The sequence below is a fragment of the Haliaeetus albicilla genome, chromosome 10 (assembly GCF_947461875.1).
Source record: "Haliaeetus albicilla chromosome 10, bHalAlb1.1, whole genome shotgun sequence".
Taxonomy (NCBI): Eukaryota; Metazoa; Chordata; class Aves; order Accipitriformes; family Accipitridae; genus Haliaeetus; species Haliaeetus albicilla.
In genome coordinates, this window is record NC_091492.1 from 28,921,758 (window position 1) to 28,936,072 (window position 14,315).

The 14,315-nt window shown below is 40.9% G+C and overlaps 1 protein-coding gene across 6 annotated transcripts in view; it reads right to left on the reverse strand.

Moving 5' to 3' along the window:
* KIAA1671 (KIAA1671 ortholog) overlaps positions 1 to 14,315 on the reverse strand; it is an 87,703-nt gene that overhangs the window by 27,059 nt on the left and 46,329 nt on the right. Inside the window, exon 1 of one of the 6 annotated variants that reach the window (XM_069794539.1) lies at positions 1,513 to 2,900. The exons of the other annotated variants lie outside the window; for them this stretch is intronic. Coding sequence (XP_069650640.1) covers positions 1,513 to 1,797 — 285 coding nt within the window. The 5' untranslated portion in view covers positions 1,798 to 2,900. Of the gene's footprint in view, positions 1 to 1,512; positions 2,901 to 14,315 lie in introns of those variants that run through there. 6 annotated transcript variants of the gene reach the window in all.

Genomic DNA, 14,315 nt, shown 5'->3' on the forward strand with positions numbered 1-14,315 from the left:
CAGCTTAAAAAAGAAACCAACAGAACTTCACCATGCTAACATCGTAACAGTGGTTACCAAATATTTTCCTCTTCATTCTTTTGTGCTCACTTGACAGTATTTTCTTTTCCAGTACAGCCAAACAGGAGATGAATAGCAAGCTAGGACAAAAATGCTATAACCATAACTGATAAAAAGTACTGGAAATAGCCCGTACACAAACACCACACCTGCCCAAGGAATGCAGCTTTACCTTCAATCCTTCAGTGAACAAACCTCTGAGGCCACATCAGAACTTTATGTATTTATACTTTACAACAAATAACTATTTTATTTAAAAAAAAAAAAAACAACCAACAAACAAACAAACCAACCCCAAAAAACAAAAAACCCCAACATTTTAGCCACTTCAGAGAGCAAGCTGTTCAGGATTTACCCACATACTGGTTAAGGCTTTGGTCCCGATTCCATGCAAGTCAACCACAGTACACCCACTTCCCATAGTTCAAATGTCAGTCTTAAATTATCAGCTTCAGGTACAACTCAAATCACCAGTTCAGGTTCCTCTCTGTGAAACAGAATAGAAGAAACCGGATTCATTTACCTTTCAACACACTATACCTAAAAACATTGCTGCTTTGCAATATTTGTTGGAACTAGAAACAGGGGGTGTCGAATAATGGCTGCAAGGAGCATGTCAGACCCTGGCCCAGCTGCAAGAGCCTGCACCCCTTCCACCCGGGAAGGGGCTCCTCTCTACACAACCGGCGCTTCCTCCACCGCTTTGCCATGCCATTTAATGCAGACCACCCTTCCTGAAAATAACCCAGAGACTAGGAAAAGTATTTGATGGAAAAGGGAAGGGGGAGGGGGCTCTGCGTGGCACCCAGTGTGGTGAACTGAGGGCTCTTCACCTTTCCTTCGCTCCCATGAAATTACACTCTGCCTCCGCCCCACTACAACCCTCACAAGTCATGCTGGTCATGTAACATCTATTTCATGACAAAGTAGCAATTATACTGAGAAAAAACTCCTCTTGTTCAATAAAAGGAGAGAATAATGATCATTTACCATTGACTGCAGAGTGACAGCGCTTAACTATTTTTACAAATTTAGCTTCAGGCATTTTTTACTGAAAAATTACCAATATTGATGTACATTCAAAGTCATGCTGACCTGTGGTGTTGAAATGACCAACACAAGTGCAGTTTCAGACTTTTTTTTCTAATTTTAGACAAATATTTGTCCTACCTTACTGTGTTGCTTTAAAAAAGATCAACAACATTTTTCCCCACTTCCAAACCTTGATTAACTGTGTTTCCTGGCAAATGAAAATATCTACCCGTGCTGGAGAAAGAAACCAGCTAGGAGCAGACAGACAGACACCACTACCGGGAAGTGTTTTGGGGGCTATTTTTACATTGAAAAGCAGACACGATAGAAGTTTCGTCATTGGATAAAATGCTGCAACAAAACCAAGTTTTTTGCATTGCATTATCTACCTCAAGAGTCTCAAAAAGGTGTATAGCTTACAAGCTCAGGTGGCTCTGAACTGGTCTGCCTCTTCCTCAAAGAGGAAAACCTCTGCTGACTCCGCACTGAAAACCTTCGGAAGGACTCTCTGCTCCGGGATGCAAAGTGCCTGAAGGAGGAGGTTCGCTTGAAGGGAGTCCTGCTTCCACCTTCCCCACTAGTCCGCTCATGAGCAACCGCAGTAGTGACTAAATTTAGTGCTTCCTGTAAGGATCTCCGCACTGTACCCATCCACTGGGTCATGTGAGTTTGTGCCACTGTCAGCTTGTCTCCAAGGTAATCCATTTTTCCAGCAGAAATGAGAAATCAATATTCAGTAGCAATTACTGTAAAATATATTCAACTTAACCCTGATTTTATTTTGCAAAAAAGATTCCACTTACAAATTATTTTCAGCTAAGGTAAAGAGCACTACACTGTATCAGCATATTTCTGTACTTAAAAGACATGTGAGGTTGGAGGCTGGTATATGTCAAGTAGGAAAAAATAAAAGACTTTTCCTACTTACAATCAGATTTCCAGAGTTCCATCAAAATATGTTTAATTCAGCCATGTTAAAGAGAGAAATCAAGGTTTAAATCCTAACAGTCATTTGAAATTAGTCCATTTACAAGCACAGAATTAGTCTTTTACTGTCTCATTTCAGAGCCAGAAAAGCAACTCCCTTTTTAAGCCAAGTTTTTGTTTTGCTGTAAATATCAGAAGGATAAAAAAAATCGTATTCTCCTGGCTCGGCAGTTTTTCAGGTAACAGTACGTTAAACAAAGTTCTGGTGCTCCTATGCAATCCATTTAGAAGCAAAACGATTAGATCTTCTGAACAATAAATCCAGATTATTTTCTTCCCCAAAAACTCTGCAGGAAGGCATCAGCATCGGCAGAATCCCCTGCTCACCGGTCTTCCCGTCTTCAGAACCATCCTCAAGATTTTCCCTTCCAGAAACGCAGCTCACAAGCTCACGAGGCACAGTGGAACTGAAGGGGAACCGTGTCAAGCCTGCTGCCTTCAAGACCGGACTTGCTGGCTGCTCAGAGCCTGCCAGAAGATCTTCTGAATGACATCAGCTTCCCTGCTTCAAGGGGGGCTTCATAACAGAGGAATGTAGCTGGGAATGGTAAACCGCTGTACCAGTCGCCAGCAGAGACTTTCCCCCTGCCTATTAAAGCCGCTGCACACGCCAGCTCCTCTCCTTACACAATCTGGAGACGCGCTCTGAAGAAGCTGCTGGCCATCACGGCTGCTCGCAAGCCCGTCTCAGTCCCACAAGCAGGGTCTGCCGTGCTCCGAGCGCTCCCTGAACAAGGCGCAAGAGGTTACAGGCAGGCGAAAGCTGCCTCTGGCATCCCCTTCCCTCCTCTCGGTCCCTGCCTTGCCTCTGCTCCGGGGAGGAAACAATGAGCTAGGTGCAACAGCCGCAGAGGTCTGCCTAAGGAAGGATCTGGGCTGGGCTTTATTATAGTACAGGCAGGGTTGCCACGGCAACCGAGGGAACAGCATCTGCTTGCTGCCTAAGCAGGCAGGAGTCGCACAGATCTATTGGAATGATTCATAGTTTGCATATGTCACGTGTACTTACTGATTTTAACCCTTCCTTGGGAAAACAAGGGCAACAGCTCTGCCAGGGAGTGTTTTACACGGACACCAAAAGGCTTCCTATTCGGTCGGGGCAGGTTAGGACAAACCCTGCACCCCATGCCTGTTCTTTGACGGTGTACTCGGGCAGCGCCATCGCATCTAACTGTTTCATTAGGCGATCTACAAACTCAAACAAGGTACTTTCAAGTCAGTGACTATGATATCAGTGCAAGCTAATGATTAAGCCAGAAGCTCAAAACAAAGCTGAACAGGTCTGACCATTTGAAGGAGGGTTGGTTTTTTTTCCACTTTCATACACTGATAACTTTTGTAAGCAAGAGCTCACTGTCATTCCCCAGCTCTGCTCCCTCCCCAGCAGCTGGGAGACCACAGGGTCGGTACGGCCACTGTAAAGCCTGAAACAGGTGGGGGGTAACAGATAAACGCAGGTACCACTGAGCAGTCCCATGTCACCGGCAACGCAATTTCTGGAAACAGCTCATTTGGGAGGACAACAGAAATAAAAGCTAAGGTTCTAAATCAACAAACGTAAGTAGGTGTCCAACGTCAAGACGTGACTAGTTCAGAACTGAGAGGAAAGAGATATACAGGTATGAAGGTAAGAAAGGCATGTTGAAAGCTGCTCACCTTCTTGTTTGTTCAAGGGGGGGGGGGTTGTTGCTGTTGCTTAATTTGCCATACAAAGTACCGTGGTCTTGCATCATCTTCTCCTCCTCTAAACTGTTCAGGAAGAGATTTAATGGAATGAATAATTTCTAGATAATTTTATGAAATGGTTCTCACATAAAGTTTTATTATATCAGAAATGTTACTTACAAACACCCACACAGGCATAAGATGCTCTGAAGAAATGGGGTGTCTTGCCTTTTAAGCACTGTTTTTAAGAGTTGAACTCCACCAACCTGTAACTTATCTCCAGGAAAAACTTTGGTGACAAAATGTAGCATTTCGTATCCTATTCTTCATTTCTGAATACATTATATTTGTTTTGAACATTCCCAAATTAGCAGTCTAATAAAAATCCTCAGGGTTAAAAGGGAATCCAACCAACAGAGAAAAACCCTTTTTCCTCACACAGTTCTTTTTGTACAGAAATGGAAAGAGATACTTTCATTAGATGCCCCAAGAGCTGGGTGTTTCTTAAACTTTTAAAGAAATAGAAAAAAAAAATTCAATTTATTCTGACACAGTTATGGATAATGCTTCATGAACGATGGAGATCCTGCATCCAAGGTTGAAATTTAAGACTTACTACACATTTTTATGCTGTGTAATCTAAGCTCTATATTTCAAACATCCATGCATTTACAAGCGCAGCTCTGTGCTTGCTGATTCTTCACAAGGCACTTTGCTATTTTAGATGGTTTCAGGCTCTGTCTGATTCAGTAGCCCCTCAAAACAGCAGTCAGAGAGCTCTGGACTGTAGCTGCCATGCAAGTTAGTCAGCAGTCCCTTCACCTAAACAGGATGGGCAGAGCAAAGCTCAAATTTAACCAACCTTCTGGTATATCACCTGTCACAAAACGGGAGGAGATGCACAATCACATTCAACCCAAGATCCACAGAAGGCGGCTTTCTTACAGCTTGCTGCAAGAACTTATCACACATGTATGTGACTTGAAGGATCTGAAAATTCACTAGAGAATATATTCCACTTTTTTATTAGACCTCCCCTGAAAAGAGTGAGATGTTATGCCCAATTTACCATTTTCATCCTTAGAAGATTACAAAACTGCTGATTTGAATCTTTCTGCAATACTAAATTTAGTATCTTCTGGCTACCACATGAACATACTGCTAGGTATTTAAGTATACTCAGCATCTAAATTGTTGCTTAGATTTACACTTCGATTAACATCATGGCAAAACATTTTAGAAGATAATCAGATGCACTTTCACCATCAAATTCAAATGGTTGAAGATTTTTCCACCCTTTCAGCTGAAATGCAGTAAGTGACTACATGTTGTCCTGCTTGAGCTCCATACCAAAACTGGCCAAGTTCAGTAGCAGCTGCCAGGAGTCTTGACAGACTATGCAGTTAAACTTAGTTTCCTTAGAAAAATCCCTAAAAATAACTGAGGTCTGAAAAAAATGAATTAATTGTTAAGAAAATTTGTAGGAATATTGCTTTTTTAAAATGCATCTGCATAGCAATTACATAGAAGAAACGTCTTCAGAAATACCCCTCACTGGACACTCCAAGGACTGAATAGATTAGTTCGCATTTTTTCATTTTCACCCCTCCCCATCAAAAGCATAATACGCTGACCTCTGCCTTGATCTGCACAGAGTGTGTGTGTGAGGAGGGTTATTATCCTACTTTATTAAAATGGACTGCTTCTCTCTCTTCTATTCTGGTAAGTAAAATAATCCACCAAAACCTCAGAGGACCCTGTTAAATCAGCCAACCAAAGCTGGAAAACACTTGAAAAGTCTTTCTTTTAGAGTTTTCAAAAGCTGTAAGAAACTGAGTAGCAAATCACGTTTTGGGGCTTTTCTGATTCAAGTGAGATTTCACCTGTATGAAAAACATAAGCCACTATTAAAAATAAAAGACATAAATGAACTTCACAATACATTAAGGACTAAACTAGCCATAGAAGAGTACCGATTTCAAAGAGCACACTGCCACAGACAAGATCTCCTGCCTGTGGGTGTGCGCACAACGGACTAAGAAAGCCTGGGCTCCCCAGGGAGCACACCAACTTGTTCTCTGTATTTCTTTTCTAAGGCTCCCCAGAATATCATGCTCTATAGCACTCCACACAAACTTCCCAGCTGGCAAAAGCTCACAACTGTATTTTAATTAAATAACAGCATGTGGGTTACACATGGGCTCTATTTACTCCTTTTCTAGTGAATCCACATATCTTTCTATAACCATCAGCCTACAGAACATAGCTCAAACCATACAGATGTTCTATAATTGTCTCCCAGCCACGTCAGTCCAGCAGTCTTTCTGGCTGACTAAGGGTTTGTTTCTGAACAAGAACAGCACAAGATGATCTTCTGCCCTTGAAAAATACTAGTGATTATCTCACACTTCAGCCACCCTGGATCTGTCAAGGGTCTGCAGTTTTAGAAAACAGAGAACACACATTGCTAACCAGTACTGCATGACTAATTACCACAGTAGCAAATGGGACCTCGTTATTCAAACATTGCTGGATACTTTTATTGTTAACATCTACTCCACCTACAACTCAAAAATACAATCCTGCACAAAGAAGTAACAATTCCTATTTTTCCCCTTATTCAGTAGAAAACAAAATTTTATGGTTACATTATACTTTCCAAAAGCTTCTTTCAGCTCATTTTGAGCTTTACCTGTTCTCAAATACATATAATTATGCTAATGACTATATAGGATTGGAAAGTCAAATTAAAAACAGGCCTGCATGTAGCACAGCACATAATACACACACCATGAGAGGCAGGTGGAACTTGCAGCACAGCCTCATAATGAGTGTGAGCCATTCAAGTCCACAGGATCTTTAGCAATGGCTGAGTCCCACCACCACCACCTCCCTTCTGGCAGCACTAGCGTGCATGGAACTGGGGAGGCAATCCAGCTGAAGACCTATCAAAAGGATATTGGGGATTAGTTTTCACCTAGACTGGATCCCTGAATGATCCTTCATCAGCAAAGCAGATGTGACAGAGAAGGATGGGCAACATTAGTTTAAACTAACTGCAAAAACAAAGTCTCTGCTTTTCCCTTGTGGGACCCCCAGTCAGAAACCCATTCTCCTGATGCTTACCTGCCTCACACCCCATCGCTCCACTTGTTAGCAATTATTAATAATCCATGAATTTAAGTGTTTTCTGCAAGTCATCATTCCACATACAAACAAATATCATGACCAAGTACTTGCAAAGATCACGACAGTTTCAATTCCATCTCGGGCATCTTAGTCTGTCCATCTCAATTACGCTCAGTCTTCAGCAACCATCGAGGAGCAAAGCCTGCCCTTGTAAGGCTGTTCTGGTCTTGCATTCCACACTGACTCTCTTTCTGTTTCATTAGTAAGAGAACTTAATTTAACCTGTTGTGTTTGACATTATGGACTATTTAAAGACGCAGCACTGTGCTGAGCTTAGTTGCACAGCTCCACACTCAATTACTCCTTGGGTTCCTCAGACACTACAAAACAACTTTTTTTTTATATGCTCCTTATTTTTGCCTCTGTATTCTCTATTTTGCCATCTGAATTGTCATGTTCAAAGAGGGACTAGCAAGCATTCCTAACTACAGGCTGAATTTCTTACATGTAACATCCCATAATAAAAGCTTTTACTACATCACCTTCAAATTCTCATTTAAAATAATAAAGAAACACTTTAGTACTCAGTCATCTGAAATGCCAAGTAATATTATCTGAAATGCCAAGTAATATTCTCAAGGCTTCCCAATGACCTGCCAGTTCACAACAGTCCTGCTCCCCCTACAAACCATTGCCTAGTCACCCCATCACCCTGGCCCATCAGCAGGGCCCTAGCTGCACATCTGGCAGAGACACAAAAGCTTAACAGCTGGCACAAAGGTTTTTGGTTTTTTTCTTTCATTCCAAACCAAGACCAACTGAACTGCTTTAAAACAGTCTTGGGAAAACACATAATTTGGTAAGAGCCTGGGCCGATATAGTATGTTTTGCTTTCCACATACAAAAACCAAAACTGTTTATCAAGCTGGTTTCTTTAAAATGCTCCTATCTACTTGCCAGTTCTCACGTCCCCCTTTATCTTCAAAAGGGTTTGCTATTACACAGAGAAAAAAGACAGATCCCTTGGGTACATTTTGCAGAATATCTGGATTTGGGGAAATCTGAAAAACAGGCAAGTTTCAATCAGGTTATCAGATTTATGGGTAAAAACTGTCTAAGTTTGTCTGCCAGGTTAAATCTCACTTCACTGGCAATAAGTCAGACTTACAGAATTAAAGGCACTTCCTCTGTTACTGTCAGTGAGCTGTCACAACTGTTCATAGAGCAGTCTTACTGCACAAAGTCTTTAATTTTGATCTTTATTCATAGCACATACCAATCTTCTTCATTTAAGCTAAAAAAAAATGAAAATAAAATTAACACAGAACTTAAGTTAAACAAAAGATTTACATTTAGTTCCATGAACAAAAGACTGGAATTGCTCAGGCTCCTGTATCTGTTTACACTTGACAGAGTTCAAAACCTACCATAATTTCAAAACCATAACAAGCTGCTTGGTGCATGGGTGCAGAAGATTGCTGTGACACGCATCGTCTAGGGGAAATAGAAATAAATCCCTTGGTCCAATCAAGGTCAGTTCTGAGAGAGGAGAAAGAGGTAATACGATTCACACCACAGCATCTGTCTCTATCTCGAAGCCAGCAGCCCAGACAACAATTTGCAGCAGGCTGGGCACCTTGTCTACAGCTTAACATCCTTCAGACTCACACCTTCCCCATGTTTCCAACACGCTGGGCATCATCAGCTGTGACGCAGGTACCTAGTATGCCCATACTGGAACAAATTTATGACACGGGCCCCAACAAAACCAAACACTGCTGCACAGGTACTCTGAACACAACAAAAACCTCGCTTCCCCTCTGATTTTTACACACTATCACAGATACCCTCACAAAGTAACAACTGACATGACCTGGACTCATCATTAAGCCAATTATTAAGGTAAGTTTGCTTCTTATTCCATCCTTTTTCCCATTTGCAGTACCTAGCTTTCCCATTCCTCAAATCCAAGATTCCCCATGAAACTTAACACAGCCAAAGATGAAAGGGCTTCGTGGTTTTTTTCTGGTTGGTTTGGTTTTTTCTTTTTCATGGCAGTACAACAAATACAATTCATTCAGATGCCTAGACTGTTTCACTTGCCACAATACTGTAAGCAGTCTACAGTCAGAAGAAAAAAAAAAAAAAAAGGGAGGAACAACAGTTGAATGGACGGAGTGTTTCAGCACAAGGACTTTGTACAGTGTCTATATAGAGTGAAATCTCTTTTGTCACCTGAAACACTGGATATCTCAATATTTACACTACATATTTGTTTTCTACTCCTACTTTTGTTTCCTACTGAAACTGAGCAAATTAAGTTCACGTACAGAGTTTTAATTTATGCTTATCCAGAATTTAAGATAAGTTGCATAGAACTTGACATTAAAGGCATTCACCTCATATGCATAGCCAACTACAAAAGAGACTGAAGTTTCATTTTCAGACTTTTTTTCTTATATTAGTTTATTTTAAAAGCTCACAGAGGCCTCACAAACTAGTGGGCAAGAAAGACTGCAGTAGCAACAGGTTCTGGATCAATGTTTGGAAAGTTTACACAAGCACACATTAATACAGGAGGTTTTTAAAGAAAGGTGCTAAAGTACTTCATAAAGTATCTCATCAATGTAGCCCATGGCTATTTTTAAAATCTTTATTTTAAACGGAGGTGGTAATAACCTCAGAGTAATACTAATTTCTTGAAGTAATGCATTTCAATCATGGCAAAACAATTACATTTTTAAATTCAGTGCCAGTGGCTTTGCAGACAAATACTTTAATTTATTCCTCCAGATTGAAGAGCAAAATGAAATTTCTTGATACTTATGCACCATAACTGCAAAAAGGCCTATGTAATAAAACTGTCTCGGCAATTTGCCTCTGAAATCTGAGTCTCATCTGATCTGTAATAGGACACAAGAATTCTTTATTTATCATCCAGTCAAATTTGCTTCAGGACAACTTCTGCTAAGAAACTAATTTGTGTTCCTTTGAAGACATCACATTCCCTAGTACACAAGTGTCCACACAGTCCATGTCACGTTAGGACAGATACTCATCATGGCCTCATCTCCTACCCCACGGTGTAACAGAAGGGTGGCAGTGCAAGCTCTAGAAGACTTTGACAGCCGTCCATTGCAAGCAGAAATGATAGCACCCACATGCTGCACATCCTTATTCCACAACTACATCATTCTTGAAGTTCACCTGCGGTATTATACTTTTATATGGTAAGTAACAGAGCTGAACTCACTTGACAGCCATCATGCTATCCTGCCTACTCCAGCTGAAAGGTCCAGGGTGAGGAGAAAACAATGATCCAGAACAGCCCAACTCCAGGCACAGGAGGTACAGGAAGGCTTTATTCTCTGCCTTGCTGTGTGCTAACCTGACAATCCTCTCAAAGCACAAACAGCATTATAAAAATAATCATGTTTTACAGCAAGCCCAAGAGAGTCCCCTCACACAGAGGCAGAAAAGCAATAAGAACATTCCCTGCCACAGAGAGTGACTTCAGGGAGGAAACTAGCAACCTCCCTGCAGACCTAGGGCACAGGTTTTGCCACTTCTCCAATATAAATGAATACGCTCTGCCAAGGTTTCATGAACAACCGAATAGCTCATAGTCACTGCATATATCTTCTTGAATATCAGCTAAGAGAGGACAATAAAAAGGAACAAGGAAAGACAAAACAAGAAAAATATATCCTTTCTCCAGGTCTCGCACAGAAGGAGATTCTCCAGGTCTCGCACAGAAAGAGACCTGGTTAGACTACAGGGAGGACAAAATAGCGTTGAATTAAAAAAAAAAAAAAGTGTAACAAAACACCCACACTCCCCACGTACAACTGTCACCTTGCAGCATCAGTGGAACATTCCTGGCAGGCAAAGGAACAGGTATGAATTGTTCCCAGAGCAATGTACATAGGGAAAGCAGACACACTGTTCCTCAGGCTTGGCACGGGTTGAACACTGCTGCCAAGAGGATCCAACACTCGGGGTTGATAAAAATGGAGCTTACATTGGACAGGGCCTCCCTTCCTTGCCTGCAGTCCAACTCCTCTCTCCCCTCTCCCCCACTGCAGAATGTGAGGTTTGTTTCCAAAGCTCTCTGCAAGCAGCGTGTTGCCTGTCTGGGGAGCAGAAAGAAAATTTTTTTCACCCTATTTTGTATCATTTGTCTTGATTGTTGGTATTCCAACCTTCTCACTCTGTATACATTCATCTGCGGTAAGAGTGACTTGGAGTCAGAAGCATGAAAACAAGCAGAAAAATGCATCTCGTGCTCAGGAAGTAAAGGTTAAAATGGCCAGCTCTAAAGAGAATTAGAGGACTTGGAAGCAAGTATGAGGGACGTCCTTGACGTTCTATAACCCCAACAAGGTGGCAGGAACATTAAAGGGGTAAACGTCTCATACCTACCTAGTAGTAATTTATTAAAGCTGAAGCTTATGCCTGAACATGGATTCCCGTCTCACCCACATCTTCTGACAAATAAAACATTCTCCGCAGCACACAATGAGAATTGTCCAACATAACACTGAAAACAGCAAAAAGCTGTTGAAGTGTTATGTGTGCAGCTGATCAAACTTCCGTGTGCAAGGTTCCAAACCATTTTTACATGCAAAGAGCTACCACTTCTAACATCTTTTCTTCTTCAATCTTTTTGAAAAAAATAGAGTGACCCAGTCTGAACAATTAATTTGAAACACACAGTTAGACATCCACACACTACAAACAAGACAAGAAAAAGATTAGACATTTTGCTGGGACATCATCTTTTTCCCTCTCATGCAAGAAGCATCTTAGCGCATATGAAATGAAGCTTTTTATCACAGAGAAACATTTTGCAATGTTTGCTAAAGAAGGTCAGATACCAAACGCATCTAATCTGCCTGCAAGTCCACCCCATAGCCTGACTCTTCTCACTAGGAACACTTGGTCCCCAGCTGCCATGCACCCTCTACCCACTTTCATAAGCTCTCATCCACATCCCCCGCCTCTGCTACCACCACCTTTCCCAGCATGTTTCATCATATCATGTGGCTTACATCCATTCTTCAGATTATGAATCTTTGAGGGTACATTTGTCTTACTGTTTCTGTAAAAGGTATGTAACACTCATGTACATTGTAACAATAACAAAACAAAAAAAAATTCACAGCACTATCACCTCAGTAAGATAAAATTCTGTACCTTACGTTCTCATTTAAGAAAAATCACATTTAAGTACAATACTTCTTACAGATTTGAATCAAAAAATGATAACAGAAGGGGCAAGAACAGGGGGAAGCAGAGGCACAGAGTAAGTCTTATTAAGTTCCAAATGCACTTGAAAGCTGTGCTTTCCTCCAAATTAACCAATATTAGAGAAACCAGGTAAGAAGGGAAAAAAAAAAAATGGCATTCCTTGTTTTCCTTCCAGAACTACACTTGTGATAGAAGAAAACACATTAATAATTTCCATGACTGAACACTCCAGATACTTCTTTGTACCTGCCAAAATAATTTTACCATCCTACTACCATGGTCATCCTTGATGGGATCAGTGAAAAACTGCAGTTTCCCATTCCATTTGTAATCAAAGTAGAAAGCCAGTCATCCTTTCCTCTGTACAAAATTCTGCGCACTTTTACAGTAGCATATAATTATTCCAAGATTAATAAAAATCTGTAAATAAAGGTAATTGTGAAATAGAACTTTTAATCTAAGTTTTGAAACAATTTAAGTTTAAATACAATTACTAGTAATAATTGCAACAACTAGAGTGCCAAAACAGTTTTTTGGAAAATATTAATTCTTTTGTCCCCCAAACTATGTTCCTCTTGAACTTGAGAAAGGCCCAGTTAAACATCCTGAACATGCATAGCTTTTGTACCTTGAATTGTTTCAGTATAAAACAAAGCTATCAACGTTAAAGCTGAGGAAACAAGCTAAAAATATACTGTGTTGTTTGAAAGCCCACGTACATAATCATTCAGCACTTCCCTTCCATCTCAATGGAGGAGGAAAAACTGAAAAACAAAACAGAAACAGGAAATTCCTACAGCACAAATATTCTGGAAAGTACTAAAAACATTTTCTTTACATTTGTTTACATCAAAAGGATCAAGCCAAGCAAAAGATGGATAGTTATAGTTTTTTTCCATTTATACGAATAAAAATCCAGATGATGAAACTTTTTTGTTGATAAACATTACCATACAGACACTAGACATTCCCTTCAATGTGGGCTGAAAACTACAAACAAATTAGCTACAAGCTTAGCAATAAGCTAAGCATTAGCCTTTGTATCACCCAAGAATGATGCTATGGAAAACCAGGAGCTATCTTACAATAGGGGAGATACCTAATGGCAACAAGAAACACAACGTGAAACTTATCCGTAAGAAAAGGAAGCTATTTGCACAGTGAAATGAAAATATGAGCATGTAAACAGATACAAAGTAGGCTGAACACCACATGCTCCCTGCAAATGTGCCCAAGCGTTCTCAGGAGCAGTTCTGTTGTTTTGATCAAATACACGATCTCAACACACGACTGATTCATTTTTCCCCAAGGTCCCAATCTTCAGTTAGGGAATCTCCCCAACATGCCAGGCAGCCACAGGACAAAAGCCTCAGCCTGCAAAGGATCTCCTTGCACCAGGGAGGCAAAACAAAGCTGTACCATAGCCAGGGCTCTTACATTAAGTCCAACAAAGGAATGGTTATTTCTCCATCACTTGATCCAATGGATACTCACACGTTAAGCACAGGTAAATGCCAAACACCTTTAACAGAGACTTCCTGAGGTCAGTATGTGGCCTAAAATACCTCCAACTACTAAACTTTTCTCACAGGGCGAAGAAGGTAAGTGAAGTGGAAGAAAACAAGCATGGGAACATGCTACTTCTGCTCAAAATGGTAACAGGAAGAAAGGTCGGGAAATCTCTTGTTCCCATAAGAGTGAGTCAAATTACGTGCAAATGAGAAAGGACAATCCGATATGAAGAGACATTCAAAGTGTTTTCTTCTCTTTGATCTAAAGTTTTACCATCAATTCAGACCTGCATACGAGCAGTCATCCAAACCCCTCCTTACCAACACCCTTCTGCAAAGGCATCAAAATCCAACTTCAGGGATAATGCCATGTCGTGGTTTAACCCCAGCCAGCAACTAAGCACCACGCAGCCACTCACTCACTCCCCCCCCATCCAGTGGGATGGGGGAGAAAATCAGGAAAAGAAGTAAAACTCCTGGGTTGAGACAAGAACGATTTAATAGAACAGAAAAGAAGAAACTAGTAATGATAATGATAACACTAATAAAATGACAACAGTAGTAATAAAAGGATTGAAATGTACAAATGATGCGCAGGGCAATTGCTCACCACCCGCTGACCGACACCCAGCCAGTCTCTGAGCGGCAGATCCCTGCCCCCCACTTCCCAGTTCCTAAACT